Here is an 18764-nt window from a genome sequence, read left to right as displayed (position 1 = left end):
CCCTTGCAAGCCCAAAGTCCCTCTGGTCTCCCATCTCAGCCGGGCTCAGCCATGCCCTGAGAATTATTCACTTCATGTTTATTGAAGTCCCCTGGTTTGCCCAGGCCACAGGGTGGCATTGTCCTGGGTTCATAGGATGGCACAGGGCTTCTTCTCCTTGAAGGGGTTCGTGGCGGCTGGGATGCCTACAAGGAAATGGTTGCTCTTGGCCTGCTCTGTGCAGAACTGCAGCAGATCGGCGGCCACCTTGGACACCTGCAGACCAACTGGGTCAGTCAGATCAGACATGGGCATGTACCTGTCCCCTGGCCCATGTGTTTCCACCTCTTCCCACTCTGCACTGGCCCCGACCCTCACCTTCACTCGGTCGATGCCCACCTTTATCCGGAGCTGCTCCACTGCTCCCTCCCCAATCCGGCCTGTCCTCTCCAAACCTCTTTTCTCCTTCTGCTACCCCTGCAGAGACTTTGAAGCCAGGACTCTCATGGAGTGAAATGTCACCAGCTGCAGCAGCAGCAGCTGCCTCGGCTGAGGGGGTCCCTGTCCCAGGAGGGCCTGTGGCTGCCCTGGTGTCATGTGTCACCTGGGTCCCTGTGGGCTGTGTGCCTTGGCTGGGGGAGCGAGGAGGCCCTGGCCTCCCCTTGACCTGCTGGATCTCCTGCTAACTGTTCCCAACACATCTGCTTTGTCAGACTTTGCCATCTCCGACATGCAGCCTTGCCTCTCCTGCTCTCACCACTGCTCAGGCCCAAATCTCCAATACCTTCATTCTCTTTTTTTTTTTTTTGAGACCGAGTCTCACTCTGTCGCCTGGGCTGGAGTACAGTGGCCGGATCTCAGCTCACTGCAAGCTCCGCCTCCCAGGTTTACGTCATTCTGCCTCAGCCTCCCGAGTAGCTGGGACTACAGGCGCCCGCCACCTCGCCCGGCTAGTTTTTTGTATTTTTTTAGTAGAGACGGGGTTTCACTGTGTTAGCCAGGATGGTCTCGATCTCCTGGCCTCGTGATCCGCCCGTCTCGGCCTCCCAAAGTGCTGGGATTACAGGCTTGAGCCACCGCGTCCGGCCTTTTTTTCTTTTTTTTTTTTGAGAGTCTTGCTCTGTTACCCAGGCTGGAGTGCAGTGGTGCGATCTCAGCTCACTTTCAACCTCCATCTCCCAGGCTCAAGTGATTCTCCTGCCTCAGCCTCCTGAGTAGCTGGGATTACAGGCGTATGCCAGCCACCACACCCGGCTAATTTTTTTTTTGAGATGGTGTTTCGCTCGTTGCCCTGGCTAGAGTACAATGGCGCGATTTCAGCTCACTGCACCCTCCACCTTCTGGGTTCAAGTGATTCTCCTGCCTCAGCCTCTCGAGTAGCTGGGATTACAGGCATGTGCCACCATGCTCAGCTAATTTTTAGCAGTTTTAGTAGAGACGAGGTTTCACCATGTTGGTCAGGCTGGTCTTGAACTCCCGACCTCAGGTGATCCACCTGCTTTGGCCTCCCAAAGTGCTGGGATTACAGGTGTGAGCCATCATGCCTGGCCTTTTTTTTTTTTTTTTTTTTTTTGAGACGGAGTCTCGCGCTGTCACCCAGGCTGGAGTGCAGTGGCCGGATCTCAGCTCACTGCAAGCTCCGCCTCCCGGGTTCACGCCATTCTCCTGCCTCAGCCTCCCGAGTAGCTGGGACTACAGGCGCCCGCCACCTCACCCGGCTAATTTTTTGTATTTTTTAGTAGAGACGGGGTTTCACCGTGTTAACCAGCATGGTCTCGATCTCCTGACCTCGTGATCCGCCCGTCTCAGCCTCCCAAAGTGCTGGGATTACAGGCTTGAGCTACCGCGCCCGGCCCCCTGGCCTTTTTTTTTAAAGCCCAGGTTCTCGCTCTGTCCAGGCTGGAGTGCAATGGTACAATCATAGCTCACTGTAACTTCAAACTCCTGGGCTCAGGTGATCCTCTCACCTCAGCCTCCTGATTAGCTAGAATTATAGGCGTGAGCCACCATGCCCTGCTAATTTATGTTTTTAACTTTTTGTAGAGATGGTTCTTACTATGTTGCCCAGGCTGGTCTTGAACTCCTGACCTCAAACGATCCTTGGCCTTCCAAAGGAATTATAGGCATAAGCCACTGAGCCTTGCCCCACCTGAGATTCTAATATGTGCCCAGCACTGTGCAAAAAGCCAAAATGAGCAATGAAACAAGACAAAACCCTGCCCTCATGGAGCTGCCTTTCTAGTCAGGCAGGGATGGACAGCAGAAAATGTACTCAGTGAAAGAGCATACATCTGAAAGAGAATATGAAAGAAGAATAAAATCAAGGTAAAGGGGGGAGGAGTGGTCAGGGCAGGCCTCTCAGAGGAGGTGACATTTTAACTTAGGCCCAAAGGAGAAGGAACTGAGAAATGGGGTGTTCTAGGCAGGGGGACCAGCAAGTACATGGCTACTTGGACAAAAAAGAGCTTGGTGGGTTCCACGAACAGCAAAGAGGTCCATGTAGCTGGATAGGAGAGAGGGAGGGCGGGCCAACATGGTGGGAGGTGGAAGCAGGGAGGTTGAGAGGTGCCCTTTAAGGCCACTGTGAAAAGCTTGGATTTTACTCCCAGGGGGAAGCTACCATTAGGAGGTTTTAACCGTGACGTGTTTGATTTATGGTTAAGGAGCTGTGGCATGTGTCTGTAGTCCCAGCTACTGGGGAGACTGAAGTGGGAGGATGACTTGAGGCCAGGAGGTTGAAGCTGCGGTGAGGTGTGATTGTCCTGTTGCACTCTAGCCCTGATGATAGAGTGAGACCCTGCATCAAAAAAAAAAAAAAAAAAAGGAAAAAAAAGCTCTCTGATCTTAGCTGTTAGGTGGGAGATGGATTGAAGAAGACCAAAGCCACCTTGTAGGCTATGAGGATAAAGAAAATACCTGGATTTCGGACCTACTTTATAGGTAGAGGTTGGTAGACATGCTGAGAAGGATGGATGTGGGGTGTGCAAAAAGGGGAGACAGCAAGCTCCACTCCTCATTTTAAATTTTTATTTATTTTTGAGATGGAGTTTTGCTCTGTTGCCCAGACTAGAGTGCAGGGGCACCATCTCGACTCGCTGCAACCTCCACCTCCTGGGTTCAAGTGATTCTCCTGCCTCAGCCTCCTGAGTAGCTGGGATTACAGGTGTGTGCTACCACACCTGGCTAATTTTTGTATTTTTTAGTAGAGACGGGGTTTTGCCATGTCAGGCTGGTCTCTAACTCCTAACCTCAGGTGATCCGCCCACCTTGGCCTCCCAAAGTGCTGGGATTACAGGTGTGAGCCACCGTGCCCAGCCCCAATCCCTATTTTTCAGTCTAGTGGATGAGTGAAGGGTGGGGCCATTTGCTGAGATGCAGAAAGACCAGGGATAGGTAGAGAGGGAACTGAGGGGGCAACTTTGAGATCCAAGTGAGGATGTCAAGGAGGATGTCTGGCTCCTCCAACTAGGTAGGCTCATTCCAGCCTCAGGGCTTTTGCTGTTCTGTCCACCCACGTGCAGGGAATGGCCTCCCTGCATCTTCACATATGGAGATTTTCTCAGCCTTCTGGCTTTGGCTCAAATCTCACCTCCTTGGCGTTCTTCACCCATCACTCCAACGAAAATACCCAACTCCTCCACCTAAAGACTCAAATCATCCTGTTTAAATCCTGATTGCGCTGGGCGCGGTGGCTCACACCTGTAATCCTAGCACTTTGGGAGGCCAAGGCAGGTGGATCACCTGATGTCAGGAGTTCGAGACCAGCCTGACCAACATAGTGAAACCCTGTCTCTACTAAAAATACAAGAATTAGCCGGGCGTGATGGTGCATGCCTGTAATCCCAGCTACCTGGGAGGCTGAGGCAAGAGAATCACTTGAAAAACCGGGAGGCAGAGGTTACAGTGAGTTGAGATCATGCCATTGCACTCCAGCCTGGGCAACAAGAGTGAAACTCCGTCTCAAAAAAAAAAAAAAAAAAAAAAAAAAGCTGATTGTACTCACCATTGTTGTTAGCTTTCTATCTTCCCAATCAGATTGTGAGCTCCAGTAGGAAAGAGTCCACATCTTGGTCTTGTTCACCACGAAATCCTTAGTGCCTAACACAGAGTCCACCATAGAGAATAGACTGCATGAATTGTACAGTGAGTGAATAATCCTGTTGACCGTATGCACTGTTAGGAGGGTGCGTTTGAGGTGCAGACGACATTGAGGGTCTCACAGTCTTGCTGGTGGGAAAGAGACGGCAGCCCTGGGTCCCAGAAGAGGCCACTGACCCAGTGGAAGTTCAGGGAAGGCTTCCCAGAGGAGGTGGAGGTGATAGCTGCAGCTATAAAGGAAGAACAAAACGTTATGCAGCATGTGAAGGCTTTGGAGACTTGTGAGGGCACGAACTAGGCTCACTATCCCATTAGACAAAAGTGGCCGAGGAAGGCTGGAACTGTATCTAACACTGCCTGGTGATGGAAATCCTGTCCATGGGTGACGCTTAAGAAGCGATCCTCATAAAAAAAATTACCTGGGGACGGTGGTACACACCTGTAGTCCCAGCTTGTCGGGATGCTGGGGTGGGAAGATGACCTGAGTTCGGGAGTCGGAGGTTGCAGTGGGCCGAGATCGCGTCACAGCACTCCAGCCTGGCGACAGAGTGAGACCCTATCAAACAACAGCAGGCCAGGCGCGGTGGCTCAAGCCTGTAATCCCAGCACTTTGGGAGGCCGAGATGGGTGGATCATGAGGTCAGGAGATCCAGACCATCCTGGCTAACACGGTGAAACCCCGTCTCTACTAAAAAATACAAAAAACTAGCCGGGCGAGGTGGCGGGCGCCTGTAGTCTCAGCTACTTGGGAGGCTGAGGCAGGAGAATGGCGTGAACCCGGGAGGCGGAGCTTGCAGTGAGCTGAGATCCGGCCACTGCACTCCAGCCTGGGCGACAGAGCAAGACTCCGTCTCAAAAAAAAAAAAAAAAAAAAAGGTAACAACAACAAAACCAGCGTCTCCTCCCGAGGGGACAGAACAGAAACGAATGGGCGAGCGCCGGCAAAGCGGTGGGTCTCCAGCAGGCGGCATTAAAATCTTGGCTGGGGGCAGTGGCTCACGCCTGTAATCCCAGCACTTTGGAAGGCCGAGGCGGACGGATCACGTGAGGTCAGAACCAGCCTTGTCAACATGGTGAAATGCCGTCTCTACTGAAAATACGAAAATTAGCCAGGCGTGGTGGTGGGTGCCTATAATCCCAGCAACTCGGGAGGCTGAGGCAGGAGAATCGCTTGAATTAGGGGAGCAGGGTTTGCCGTGAGCCGAGATTGCAACACTGCACTCCAGCCTGCGTAACAAGAGTATAACTGTCTCAAAAATAAATTAAATAAATAATACAAATAAAAAAGAATCTTCATGCGAAGTCGGGAACACATGAAAAGGCGTAAAGGCCTGGCGCGGTGGCTCACGCCTGTAATCCCAGCACTTTGGGAGGCCCGAGGCGGGCGGATCACCTGAGGTCGGAAGTTCGAGACCAGTCTGACCAACAAAGAGAAACCCTGTCTCTACTAAAAATACAAAATTAGCCGCGCGTGGTGGTGTATGCCTGTAGTCCCAGCTACTTGGGAGGCTGAGGAAGGAGAATCGCTTGAACCCGGAAGGTGGAGGTTGCAGTGAGCTGAGATTGCGCAATTGCACTCCAGCCTGGGCGACAAGAGTGAAACCCTGTATCGAATGAAAGAAGAAAGGAAGGAAGGAAGGAGGACGGGAGGGAGGGAGGGAGAGAGGGAAAAGGAAAGAAAGGAAGGAAAGAAAAGGAAGGAAGGAAGGAAAGAAAGAACAAAGAAACGAAAGAAAGAAAGGAAGAAAGAAAGAAAGAAAGAAGAAAGACAAAAGAAAGAAAGAAAAAAGAAAAAGACAAGACCTAAAGGCTCCTCGCGGCTTCCGTATTACGGAACACATGCGCAAAGATGGCGGCGACCAGGTTTACAGGGCCTAAAAATGGTCACGTGAAAAATCAACTTCCGGTCTTTCTTCCAAAAACGCATTCCCTACTTCCTGTGCTCCTGCGAGACGCACGCGTCGGGGATTAACGCGTTTCTGGGCCGCCGTAAGCCCGGCTAGGGGCCGCTGTGACTCGAGAGCTGGCTACAGGCGCATGGAAGGTTCCCCGGAACGGGAGGCGCCAGCGGCGGCGCTGGCCGCCGTGCTAAAGCACAGCTCGACGTTGCCGCCCGAAAGCACCCAGGTTCGGGGCTACGACTTCAACCGTGGTGTGGATTACCGCGCGCTGCTGAAAGCCTTCGGCACCACCGGCTTCCAGGCCACCAACTTCGGGCGCGCTGTACAGCAAGTCAATGCCATGGTGAGGACGGGGGCGGGACTTCTAGGGACGCGGAGGGGCGTGGCTTGCAGAACCAGTGCGGTACGGGGGCAGGGCTTCCAGTGGAGGGGATGTGTCTTTTATTTGAGCGGCCCAATAGTTGGAGGAAGGCGGGACCTATTCTGGGCGGGAGTTTCTGTCCTGGGAAGGGGATTTTGCACTGTAGTAGTTACAGGGTAGTACGGTAGCCCGAGGAGGCAAGGACTGATTCTCGGTGTGGGAGCGGGTTCCAGGTAAATTTAAAGCTTTCTGGAATGGGCGGAGCCTGAGGCTATACAAGTTAAGGGAGGATTTGGGAGGAGGAGCCTAAGTCTGGGCGGTGATTGAATTTAGATTTGCTTTTCCCAGCGGGGAAGGGACCGGATCTGAAAGGAGATGCTCTCTGATTCCTAAAAACGTGGGGGCTGGCTGGGCGCGGTGGCTTATGCCTGTAATCCCAGCATTTTGGGAAGCCGAGGCGGGTGGATCACTAGATCAGGAGTTCGAGACCAGCCTGGCCAACATGGTGAAACCCTGTCTCTACTAAAATTCAAAAAATTAGCCGGGCATGGTGATGCGCGCCTGTAGTCCCAGCTACTCCGGAGGCTGAGGCAGGAGAATCGCTTCAACCCGGAAGGTTGCAGCGAGATCGCGCCACTGCAATCCAGTCTGGTGACAGAGCCATACTCTGTCTCAAAAAAAAAAAAAAAAAAAAAAAAAAGGCCGGGCATGGTGGCTCACGCCTGTAATCTCAGCATTTTGGGAGGCTGAGGCGGGCGGATCACCTGAGGTCGAGAGTTCGAGACCAGCCTGACCAACATGGAGAAACCCCGTCTCTACTAAAAAGACATGCCTGTAATCTCAGCTACTTGGGAGGCTGAGGCAGGAGAATTGCTTGAACTTGAGAGACGGAGGTTGCGGTGAGCCAAAATTGCGCCATTGCACTCTAGCCTGGGCAACAAGAGTGAAACTCTGTCTAAAAAAAAAGGGTGGGGGCAAATCCTTAACGCGTGTCCTGAGATCTGGTCTGGGAAGGGGCAGAGTTTGCACAGGAGATGTACCTTGGTCTCCTGTAGAACTGGTCCTATATCCCTGACTGTGCAGGGCCTGGGGTGAAATCTGTTTCTGGAGCCCACCTGGAGTCCTGGGTCTGGGATTTAACGCCAGTGCTTAACTCGACCTGGCTCTTACTCTCAGATCGAGAAGAAGCTGGAACCACTGTCACAGGATGAAGACCAGCATGCAGACCTGACCCAGAGCCGCCGCCCACTTACCGGCTGCACCATTTTCCTGGGATATACATCCAACCTCATCAGTTCAGGCATCCGTGAGACCATTCGCTACCTTGTGCAGCACAACATGGTGGGGACCTGGTGGGGCCGTGGCCTTGGCCTCTGGGTCAATGGGCGATGCAGTTATTGATCGTTTAAGTGAGATGGGGAGATAGGAGTCTGTTACAAGCAGAGGAACAGAATCGAGTTTTGTTTTGTAGCAGAGCTCCCTCGTAGGAGTCACTGGACAAGGATGAGGTTAGAAGTCCTGCCCAGAATGAGGGCCGGGGCTTCCTTCTTGGGCCAACTTCACTGCCCTGTGGCTGCAGGTGGATGTATTGGTGACCACAGCTGGCGGCGTGGAGGAGGACCTCATCAAGTGCCTGGCGCCCACATACTTGGGCGAGTTTAGCCTCAGGGGGAAGGAGCTCCGGGAGAACGGAATCAATAGGTAAGAACCCTGAGTGGTGCTGGGCAGGGGAGCTGGACCAAGGGTCCTGGGGCCTGATGCCCACATGCTTCCCGTCCTCAGGATCGGAAACCTGCTGGTGCCCAATGACAATTACTGCAAGTTTGAGGACTGGCTGATGCCCATTCTGGACCAGATGGTGCTGGAGCAGAACACAGAGGTGGGGCTGGGGCAACCTGGAGGGGCCAGTCCAGTGGGAGTCAGGGGAGGCATGGCCTGAAGCTCACCTCCTCTCCTAGGGTGTAAAGTGGACGCCTTCTAAGATGATCGCCCGGCTGGGCAAGGAGATCAACAACCCAGAGTCCGTGTATTACTGGGCCCAGAAGGTGAGGACCTAAGCAGGGGCAAAGTAGCCAGACTTTGACATGTGTTACTTCATCTTTCCAGCCACCTGGGGATTCACCACTGTTATTCTCAGCATCCTCACGCTTAGATGAGGAGACTCAAACACAGATAGGCATGGTAAATTTTTTTTTTTTTTTTTTTTTTTTGAGACAGGATCTGGCTCTGTCACCTAGGCTGGAGTGCAGTGATGTGATCACAGCTCACTGCAGCCTCAACCTCCTGGGGCCAAGCAGTCCTCCCACCTCAGCCTCTCGAGTAGCTGGGACCACAGGCACATGCCACCATGACCAGCTAATTTTAAAATTGTTTTGTAGAGATGGGGCGGGGGGGCTCCGTATGTTGCCCAGGCTGGTCTTGAACTCCTGGCTTCAGGCAATCCTCCCACCTTGGCCTCCCAAAGTGCTGGGATTAGAGGCATGAGCCACTGTGCCTGGCCAGGCTAGGTAATTTTGTCCCTAGTCACACAGATAACTAGTGGGGCCTCAGCATCCTTATGTTCCTCCCAGACTATCTCTGGAACAGTAGGGGCAGCACTTAGCGACTCCCCTGGGGCCTGGCTCTGGGTCCCACACTCCCAGAGGCTATAAAATAAGAGATAGCCACTCCCTTTAATTAGATAATCAGAATCTGGAAAAAAAGAAAAAGGCTGCCTACCCTTTTTTTTTTTTTTGAGACGGAGTCTCGCTGTGTTGCCCAGGCTGGAGTGCAGTGGCGATCTTGGCTCTCTGCAAGCTCCGCCTCCTGGGTTTACACCATTCTCCTGCCTCAGTCTGCCAAGTAGCTGGGACTACAGGCGTCCGCCGACACACCCAGCTAATCTTTTGTATTTTCAGTAGAGATGGCGTTTCACTGTGTTAGCCAGGCTGGTCTCCATCTCCTGACCTCGTGATCCGCCCACCTCGGCCTACCTCGGCCTCCCAAAGTGCTGGGATTAAAGGCGTGAGCCACTGTGCCTAGCCCTCTTTTTTTTTTGAGACAGAGTCTTACTCTGTCACCCAGGCTGGAGTGCAATGGTATGATTTCAGCTCACTGCAACCTCCGCCTCCCAAGTTAAAGTGATTCTCCCGCCTCAGCCTACTGAGTAGCTGGGATTACATGCGCCCACCATCATGCCCAGCTAATTTTTGTATTTTTGTACAGATGGGGGTTCACCATGTTGGCCAGGCTGGTGTTGAACTCCTGACCTCAAGTGATCCGCCCGCCTTGGCCTCCCAAAGTACTGGGATTACAGATGTGAGCCACCACACCCAGCCTACCTATTCTTTCTTTTTTACGAGACAGGGTCTCACTCTGTTGCCCAGGCAGGAGTGCAATGGCACAATAATGACTCACTGCTGTCTTGAACTTCTGGGCTCAATCGGTTTTCCTGCCTCAGCCTGCTGAGTAGCTGGGACTACAGGTGCTTGCCACCATGCCTGGCCAATTTTTTTTGTAGAGATGGGGACTCACCATGTTGTACAAGCTGGCTCTTTTTTTTTTTTTTTTTTTTTTTTTTAAACAGAGTTTCACTCTTGTTGGCCAGGCTGGAGTTCAATGGTGCGATCTTGGCTCACAGCAACCTCTACCTCCTGGGTTCAAGCATTTCTCTTGCTTCAACCTCCCAAGTTCCCAAGTAGCTGGGATTACAGGCATGTGCCACCATGCCTGGCTAATTTTGCATTTTTTGTAGAGACGGGGTTTCTCCATGTTGGTCAGGCTGGTCTCGAGCTCTCAACCTCAGGCGATCCACTCGCCTCGGCCTCCCAAAGTGCTGGGATTATAGGTGCAAGCCATCGCGCCCGGCCACAAGCTGGCTCTTTAGAAAAGAGATAGAGGGTCGGGCACAGTGGCTCATGCTTGTAATCCCAGTACTTTGGGAGGCCGAAGTGGTGGATCATCTGAAGTCAGGAGTTCAAGACCAGCCCGGCCAACATGGTGAAACCCCATCTCTACTAAAAAAAAAAAAAAAAAGCAGGCCGGGCGCGGTGGCTCAAGCCTGTAATCCCAGCACTTTGGGAGGCCGAGACGGGCGGATCACGAGGTCAGGAGATCGAGACCATCCTGGCTAACACAGTGAAACCCCGTCTCTACTAAAAATACAAAAACTTAGCCGGGCGAGGTGGCAGGCGCCTGTAGTCCCAGCTACTCGGGAGGCTGAGGCAGGAGAATGGCGTGAACCCGGGAGGCGAAGCTTGCAGTGAGCTGAGATCCGGCCACTGCACTCCAGCCTGGGTGACAGAGCGAGACTCCGTCTCAGAAAAAAAAAAAAAAAAAAAAAACAAAATTAGCTGAGTGTGGTGGCACATGCCTGTAATCCTAGCTACTCCGGAGGCTGAAGCAGGGGAATCACTGGAACCCAGGAGGCAGAGGTTGCAGTGAGTCAAGATTGTGCTATTGCACTTCAACCAGGGCAACAAGTGAAACTCCATCTCAGAAAAAAAAAAGAGAAAGAAACAGCTCAGCAAGCTAAGAATAGGCTGGTTCTTTACGTGCCGGGCACTATCCTAAGTATTTTCTGTGGGTTTTCTCATATAGGCCTCATCTGTGAGAGGTGTTACTGTTACGCTTATTTTATAATTGAGGAAACAGTCCTAGATAAATTAGGCACCCCGCCCACAGTCAGAGAGTGATGCAGCCGGCATGGGGACGAGGCTCTGAGCTCCAGCCACTGTCCTGTTATGTTCTTTGCAGAACCACATCCCTGTGTTTAGTCCCGCACTTACAGACGGCTCGCTGGGCGACATGATCTTCTTCCATTCCTACAAGAACCCGGGCCTGGTCCTGGACATCGTTGAGGGTGAGGCGCTGGGGCCACAGAGGAGATGGGAAGGAGGGCCGGCTGAGTCCAAGGCCTGACTTAGACCCTCTTTCCCCAGACCTGAGGCTCATCAACACGCAGGCCATCTTTGCCAAGGGCACTGGGATGATCATTCTGGGCGGGGGCGTGGTCAAGCACCACATCGCCAATGCCAACCTCATGGTGAGTGGGGGTGGTGCTTCGGCCCACTGTGCAGACGTGCTGTGTGCTAGGCCTATGCCATGCGCTGAGGAGACAGCATGAACTAGACAAACCAGGATCCCTGCTCCCCTGGGACTGATGTTCTAGTAGGGGAGATAGCAAACAAGTGACATCCATGTCGGGGCAGTCATTGCTATGGAGAATACTAGATGATGGGATAAGAGAAAGGGGTTCTGTCTAACAAGGGGTTTTGGAAGGAGGCTTCTGGAAGTATGAGCTGGGAGCAGGGGTTTGGGGAGGCATCTCCCAGGAGCCATGTGGTTGTCTCCCGTGCCAGGAGTTGCAGCTGCTGTGGTAGGATTGAGCTTCTGGATTGCAAAGTTCTCAGGAGAGGGAACAGCCAGTGCAAAGGCTCTGGGGTGCCTGAAGTAATCCAGGAACAGCTGGGAACCTGGTGAGGGAAAGTGGAGTGGTGAGGGCCAGGAGGTGATGCAGCGAGGTGCCACAGGCAGTCTGCTGGGCCCTGTGGGCTGAGGCGCGGCTTTGGTCTTTGCCCTGAGGGAGGTGGGAGAGGACTTGACTCGGGTTCCCATGCTCCCCCTGGTGGCCATGTGGTGAACAGATGGTGGCAGGTGAGTGAGAACTCCAGTCCAGGACGGTGGTGACCATGCAGGGATCAGGATGGGCACCATGGAGGCAGGAGGTGGTTGGATTTGGAGGGCTTCTGAGGATACAGTTGCTGGCAGCTCCTGCCTTGCCGATGGGGCAGGTTGTTGACACCTGGCTGCTGGGTCTGGGGAAACACGGGCCGTTGTTGCCCGGCAGCTCTAGTGACCCCAGACATTGACATGGGCCCTGTCTGGGAGCGAGGGCCTGCAAAGGGCTTCCTTCATCTGGGACACACCTCTCAGCCTGTTTGGCTATGGTGTCCTCCCTCTGTGTCTGTCTCCTGTGACTGGCTGGCTGGGCCCGCCGTGCCCCTCCTCTCCCCACAGCGGAACGGGGCCGACTATGCTGTCTACATCAACACAGCCCAGGAGTTTGATGGCTCCGACTCGGGTGCCCGACCAGACGAGGCTGTCTCCTGGGGCAAGATCCGGGTGGATGCACAGCCCGTCAAGGTAAGGGCTGACTGGGTGGGGCACAGGGTCTTTGGGACCTTGGGCGTGGGACCCATGGCTTACCCAGGTTCCCCCCTACCCAGGTCTATGCCGACGCTTCCCTGGTCTTCCCCCTGCTCGTGGCTGAAACCTTTGCCCAGAAGATAGATGCCTTCATGCATGAGAAGAACGAGGACTGAGCAGCTGCTGTCCCAAGGTCTTACCCCTTCCTCTATTTATTAATTTGCAGACCCAGCCCCTCCCCTACTTTTTGGTCAGCCACGTCTCTAGAATAAAATGGTCTCTGCAGTCCTTCCGCATCTGTGTCTCGGTCCTTGGTCCTGTTGGTGGGTCCCCTGGCTTCAGCCTGCTCCATCCTCTGCCTCATAGGTCTCTTCCCGCCAGCACTGGACGCTGCCCCCCATGGCGGTCAGCAGGCAGGGCTCCGTGGGGTGGTAGGCCAACGACTGCACCACGCCATGACCCACAGGCAGGGCCAGAGCCAGGGCACCCTGTGGAGCGAGGGGTAGGGAGTGGTTATTTGTGGCTGGGCTGTCCCCTCGTTCCTGAGGTCCCTGGGCACCCCCCATCTCAGTCCTGCCTGAAGCTCTCAGTCACCTCTCGCCTGACCTTCAGCCACCTGCCTCTAATTGCCTCCTGGACACTGCAAAATGAACCTACCCCAGACTGAGACCCACAGTAGCTCTGTCCTACCAGGTGTTCAGGCTGCATGTCTTGGGAGCCTCTTTTATTGACTTTTCATTTTTTAAAATAACAGAGATGGGGTCTTACCATGTTGACCAGGCTGGTCTGGAACTCCTGGCCTCAAGTGATCCTCCTGCCTTGGCCTCCCAAAGTGCTGGGATTACAGGTGTGAGCCACCGCGCCTGGCTTTGGGAGCCTTTTTCTTTTTTTTTTTTGAGACAGTCTCGCTCTGTTGACAGGCTGGAGTGCAGTGGTGCAATCTCGGCTCACTGCAACCTCCAACTCCCTGGTTCAAGGGGTTCTCCTGCCTCAGCCTCCTGAGTAGCTGGGATTACAGGCACACACAACCATGCCCAGCTAATTTTTGTATTTTTAGTACAGACGGGGTTTCACCATGTTGGCCAGGATGATCTTTATCTCCTGACCTCATGGATCCACCCCCCTCGGCCTCCCAAAGTGCTGGGATGACAGGTGTGAGTCACTGCTCCTGGCCGGGAGTCTTTTTCTTGTACCACACGTTCCTCTATCAGTCATTCCTCTTGGCTCTGCTTCTACACTGTGTCCAGAGACCGCTGATTTTCTGCCACTACCATGCTTGGAGCATGCCTTGCTCGCAGCTTGCGTGTTCCCTGCCACAAGCTGGGCTCCATCCTGTCCACTTGGCAGCACCCATGATCCCCACTTCCCCTGGTCACCACCAATGCAAACAGTTCCTCAAGCAAGCCATGGTTCCTCTTTCCACCTTGAAAATGTCCCTTGATGTGTCTGCCCTCCAATGCAACTTCTGTTCTACTGGGCCCACAAGAAATAGGTGGAACATTCTTGCTATCTTAGTTCCTAAAGCAACAGCTTGTCTGCCAAGTCCAGGGGCCTCTGGTTCCCTCCATCCTCTTACGGGCCTTAGTTCCCCTGGCCAAGCCCAGCGCTGATGTCTCCTTGGCCAAGATTCCCCCAGTTCTGACCCCACTACACCAGGATGGTCTATTTCTGGCCTAACTCCCCACCAGGCTGGGACATGTCAAGGACAGGGCTCAGGGCTTGAAAACATGCACAGGGATGCTCAGATGTAGCTCCAGTTTCTTGAATGACTACAGCTCTGTCTCACCCAGGGTTAGACATGGCCGTCGGCTCCCCCTTGCCCAGGGGTCAGTGCCAGTTGCTTGGCCTGGCATCTGTGGCCCAGCCTAACCTGGATCTTGCCGCAGCTGCCGCCACCCTGAAGCCTTTGTTTCCTGACTGACGCATGCGCTGGCCACACCTCTACACAACATATGCTGTTCCCTTTGCCTGGAATGCCCTTCCTGCCTCACCTTCTCATCTAGCCCAAGCTGGGCACGGTGGCTCAGGCCTGTAATCTCAGCACTCTGGGAGGCCGAGGCGGGTGGATCACTTGAGGTCAGGAGTTTGAGACCAGCCTGGCCAACATGGTGAAACCCTGTCTGTACTAAAAATACAAAAATTAGCCAGGTGTGGTGGTGGGGGCCTGTAATCCCAGCTACTCGGGAGGCTGAGACATGAGAATCACCTGAACCCTGGGGGGCAGAGGTTGCAGTAAGCTGAGATGGCGCCACCACATTCCAGCCTGGGCAACAGCATGAGACTCCATCTCAAAAAAAGGAAAAAGGGCCAGGCGTGGTGGCTCAGGCCTGTAATCCCAGCACTTTGGAAGGCTGAAGTGGGCAGATCATGAGGTCAGGAGTACAAGACCAGCCTGACCAACATGGTGAAACCCTGTCTCTACTAAAAATACACAAATTAGCCGGGCATAGTGGCATGCACCTACAATCCCAACTACTCAGAGGCTGAGGCAGAAGAATCGCTTGAATTTGGGAGGCGGAGTTTATAGTGAGCCAAGATCGGGCCACCGCACTCTAGCCTGGGCGACAGAGCAAGACTTGTCTCAAAAAAGAAAAAAGAAGATCCTAGCCTTCAGGTATGAAATAAGGCTGGGGTCACCTCACCTCCACCAGGTCCCAGAAGAACACCTTCCCGTCCTCAGAGCAGCTGACCACATGTGTGTCACGCTCGCTTAGGCAGCAGTCCAGCTTGTACTCCTGGTTCTTATGGCCCTTGTACCTAAGGGTGGACAGGATCGGGGGGCTTGGTCCTCTCCAGAGGTGGGAGAGGAGGGAAGAGATCCCCACCACCACAAGGACTCACTCGCCCAGCAGCTCCCCTGTGTCTTTGTCCAGGAGCCGCAATGTGGAGTCCAGACTGGACACCAGGGTGCACTGCCCGTCCCGGCTGAAGCAGGTGCAGGTGATGGGGCCTTGGAGGAGGGACGGATAGGTGAGTGAGGCTGGGGTGCCCCTGGCTGGCCCCCCATCTTCCCTGCCTGTCTCACATCTCCGGCCACACTCACTGCCCACGTAGTCTGAGAAGAGCTGGCCCATCCTCAGGTCATAGCGTCTCATGCGGCCGTCCACGGAGCTGCGGGAGAGGGTAGATCCAGCGGGAGCCTTGCCTAGGCTCCATGGCTCCAGGCAGCCCTGTGCCTTCCCAGCCCGCTGGGCCTGCTCTTCCAGTGCACAGGAGTGGAATTCTGAAGCTCTGGCCTTGAGACTCAGGCCCAGGGCCAGTCAGGTCTTACTGCATCGTTTCCAAGACCCACACCCCTTTTCCAAACCCTTGGCGACCTTCCGATTCTCCCTTTTCTTTCTTTTTTTTTTTTTTTTGAGAGAGTTTTGCTCTTGTTGCCCAGGCTGGAGTGCAATGGCCTGATCTCGGCTCACTGCAACCTCTGCCTCCCAGGTTCAAACGATTCTCCTGCCTCAGCCTCCTGAGTAGATGGGATTACAGGCATGCGCCACCATGCCCTGCTAATTTTGTATTTTTAGTAGAGACAGGGTTTCTCCATGTTGGTCAGGCTGGTGTTGAACTCCCAACCTCAGGTGATCCGCCCGCCTTAGCCTCCCAAAGTGCTGGGATTACAGACATGAGCCACCCCACCTGGCCCAATTCCCTCTTCTGTATTCTCCAGCTCCTCCTCCTCAGTACTCAGTCCCACCACTTTCCCCACTACCCAGCACCATCATCTAGACTGCTCTGGTCTCCCTGCACCCCCACAGCCACCAGAGGGAGCACTTTTCAAAGTACAGTTGATCCATGAACAACAGGGTTTGAACTGAAGCAGTCCACTTATATGTGGATTTTCTTCTGCCTCTATCAGCCCTGAGACACCAAGACCAACCCCTCCTCCTCCTTCTCCTCCGCCTTCTCAATGTGAAGATCTTTATGATGATCTCTTCACTTCCACTTAATGAATAGAAAATATATTATTTCGGCCGGGCGCGGTGGCTCACGCCTGTAAATCCAGCACTTTAGGAGGCCGAGGCAGGCGGATCACAAGGTCAAGAGATGGAGACCCTCCTGGCCAACATGGTGAAACCCCGTCTCTACTAAAAATACAAAAATTAGCCAGGCGTGGTGGCGTATGCCTGTAGTCCCAGCTACTCAGGAGGCTGAGGCAGGATAATTGCCTGAACCCGGGAGCTGGAGGTTGCAGTGAGCCAAGATCACGTCGCTGTACTCCAGCCTGGCGACACAGACTCTATCTTAAAAAAAAAAAAAAAAAAAAAAAAAAAAAAAATTTCCTTATGATTATTTTTTTAAATTTGTTTTGTTTATTTATTTTTGAGACGAAGTCTCGCTCTGATGCCCAGGCTGGAGTGTAGCGGTGCAATCTTGGCTCACAGCAAGCTCTGCCTCCCGGGTTCACGCCATTCTCCTGCCTCAGCATCCCAAGTAGCTGGGACTACAGGCACCTGCCACTACGCCCAGCTAATTTTTTGAATTTTTAGTAGAGACAGGGTTTCAGCGTGTTAGCCAGAATGGTCTCGATCTCCTGACCTCAGGATCCGCCTGCCTCAGCCTCCCAAAGTGCTGGGATTACAGGCGTGAGCCACCACACCCGGTCTATTTTTATTTAACTTTTTAAATCGTTTCATTTTATCTTTTTTTTTTTTTTGAGACGGAGTCTCACTCTGTTGCCCAGGCTGGAGTGCAGTGGCACAATCTCGGCTCATTGCAACCTCCAACTCCCGGGTTCAGGTGATTCTCCTGCCTCAGCCTCCCAAGTAGCTGGGATTACAGGCTCCCATCACCACACCCGGCTAATTTTTTTATTTTTAGTAGAGACGGGATTTCACTATGTTGGCCAGGCTGGTCTCAAACTCCTGACCTCAAGTGATCTGCCCTCCTCGGCCTCCAAAAGTGCTGGGATTATAGGTGTGAGCCACCATGCCCGGCTTGATTATTATTTTATTTTTTAGACAGTCTCACTTTCACCCAGCATGGAGTGCAGTGGTCCCTCAAACTCTTGGGCTCAAGTGATCCTTCCACCTCAGCCTCCCAAGTAGCTGAGACTACAGCTGTGTGCCACTGTGCCCAGCTGAGAGTAGGTTTTAATCTGAGCATGGGGGCAGCTATGATTCCCAGTAGCACCTCGGCTGAGACCAGGTCCTGGCTCCACTCACCCTGTCAGGACCTCGTGGTCTGACACCTTCACACTGGACACGCCATCTCTGGCCTCATCCAGCGTTTGCACTGGCTCAGGCCTCCGTGAGCGGCAATCCCAACAGCGGATACTGGAATCAATAGAGCCTGTGAGGCCAGCATGATGGTGAGGTCAGGTTTGGAGGGGAAGGGCAGCATCCTGGACCCCCCTGCGTAGGTCCCAGACTCACCGGACAGGATAACTGTGGCCTCTTCATTAAACTGCACCGTGTTCACCTTCTGAGAAAGTTATTGCCACTCAGAGGAGGCTGGACTTTGGAGGACTGGGATAAAGGCAGGGTTCCCAGTGTCGGTTAAAGCAAGGGCAAAGGTTAGAAGGGGAGGTGAAAGGTTTTGGGGGAACAGCAAGGACAGGGGTTGGTGACTGCCTAGCCTGGCATGCGGAGCGGGGGATCGTCATCTGGGGAAGGGATCCTTACGGTGTAATGGGGGTGGCTTCATCACCACCTGTGCGCTAATACGGGTCCCCTCCGCTCGAATGAGGGTCTCCAGGCTTTCACTCACCCCTGCATGGCCCCGGAATTTGCGCACGACCTGTCCTGATGCCACATCCCACAGAACCACCGCCTTGTCCCCGCCGCCGGAGCAGAGACTGCTGTTGTCAAAGGAGCTGGAGTAAAGGAGGAGGAAGATCAGCATCGACCTCGGATCCCAGCCTCAGCGCTCCCATCCCAGCCTGGCCCCCGGCTCACCCGGCCGCATCCAGCACCTCGTAGCCGTGGCCGCTGTACGTCCGCAGCAGCGTCCCCCGAAGCGGGTTCCATAGCTTCAGGGTCTTGTCACTGCCGCACGTCAGGCAGTAATTGCCATCCACTGGGGAACACCAGGCGGGGGTTACTGGGCCGCCGACCTCAGGAGGCGGGAGGAGGACCCGGAATGAATACTAAGGCGCTCACCATTAAATCGTACGGCTCGCACCGCCCCTTGCCCGCAGTCCAGCGTCTTCAACCGTTTCTGCGGCAGCTCCGGAGGCCGCGGCTTTGGCTCAGGGAAAGCCATAGTCCCAGGACCCCTTCCTCGCCGCCTTAAATCGATCTGTATGGAAGATTCCGCGCCTTCGAAACCCACGCTTGGGTGTAACCTTATTATTGTTCTTCCTGAAC

The 18764-nt window shown here is 53.9% G+C and overlaps 3 protein-coding genes and 1 pseudogene across 11 annotated transcripts; 1 reads left to right on the top strand and 3 right to left on the bottom strand.

The window, feature by feature from the left end:
• Window position 1: 1 nt before the first annotated feature.
• Window positions 2-6009, bottom strand: GNG14 (G protein subunit gamma 14). The gene is given in 6 exon segments (XM_077977913.1): window positions 2-245; window positions 248-336; window positions 338-419; window positions 3979-4307; window positions 4517-4614; window positions 5881-6009. Coding segments are annotated over 4 exon segments (405 nt in total). The 5' UTR covers window positions 4097-4307; window positions 4517-4614; window positions 5881-6009; the 3' UTR covers window positions 2-129.
• DHPS (deoxyhypusine synthase) lies at window positions 6003-18578 on the top strand. Of its 7 annotated transcripts, NM_001266077.1 has the most exon segments (17): window positions 6086-6321; window positions 7516-7680; window positions 7919-8040; window positions 8122-8218; window positions 8298-8384; window positions 11074-11179; window positions 11259-11362; window positions 12337-12462; window positions 12546-12952; window positions 15107-15220; window positions 15305-15414; window positions 15508-15576; window positions 17622-17747; window positions 17831-17880; window positions 18166-18271; window positions 18354-18474; window positions 18558-18578. In NM_001266077.1, coding segments are annotated over 9 exon segments (1110 nt in total). In that variant the 5' UTR covers window positions 6086-6114; the 3' UTR covers window positions 12642-12952; window positions 15107-15220; window positions 15305-15414; window positions 15508-15576; window positions 17622-17747; window positions 17831-17880; window positions 18166-18271; window positions 18354-18474; window positions 18558-18578.
• LOC144336683 (uncharacterized) lies at window positions 10937-12010 on the bottom strand (annotated as a pseudogene). The gene has a single exon (XR_013409003.1). The product of XR_013409003.1 is annotated as an uncharacterized LOC144336683 (transcript).
• Window positions 12647-18742, bottom strand: WDR83 (WD repeat domain 83). Of its 2 annotated transcripts, NM_001194400.2 has the most exon segments (9): window positions 12656-12953; window positions 15108-15222; window positions 15307-15415; window positions 15509-15576; window positions 17622-17748; window positions 17832-17880; window positions 18166-18271; window positions 18354-18474; window positions 18558-18742. In NM_001194400.2, coding segments are annotated over 9 exon segments (948 nt in total). In that variant the 5' UTR covers window positions 18661-18742; the 3' UTR covers window positions 12656-12803.
• Between the last annotated feature and the right edge of the window lie 22 nt (window positions 18743-18764).

The sequence above is a fragment of the Macaca mulatta genome, chromosome 19 (genome assembly GCF_049350105.2).
Source record: "Macaca mulatta isolate MMU2019108-1 chromosome 19, T2T-MMU8v2.0, whole genome shotgun sequence".
Classification (NCBI taxonomy): domain Eukaryota; kingdom Metazoa; phylum Chordata; class Mammalia; order Primates; family Cercopithecidae; genus Macaca; species Macaca mulatta.
The sequence above is the reverse complement of the archived record's forward strand: the minus strand, read 5'-3'. Positions and strand labels throughout refer to the sequence as shown.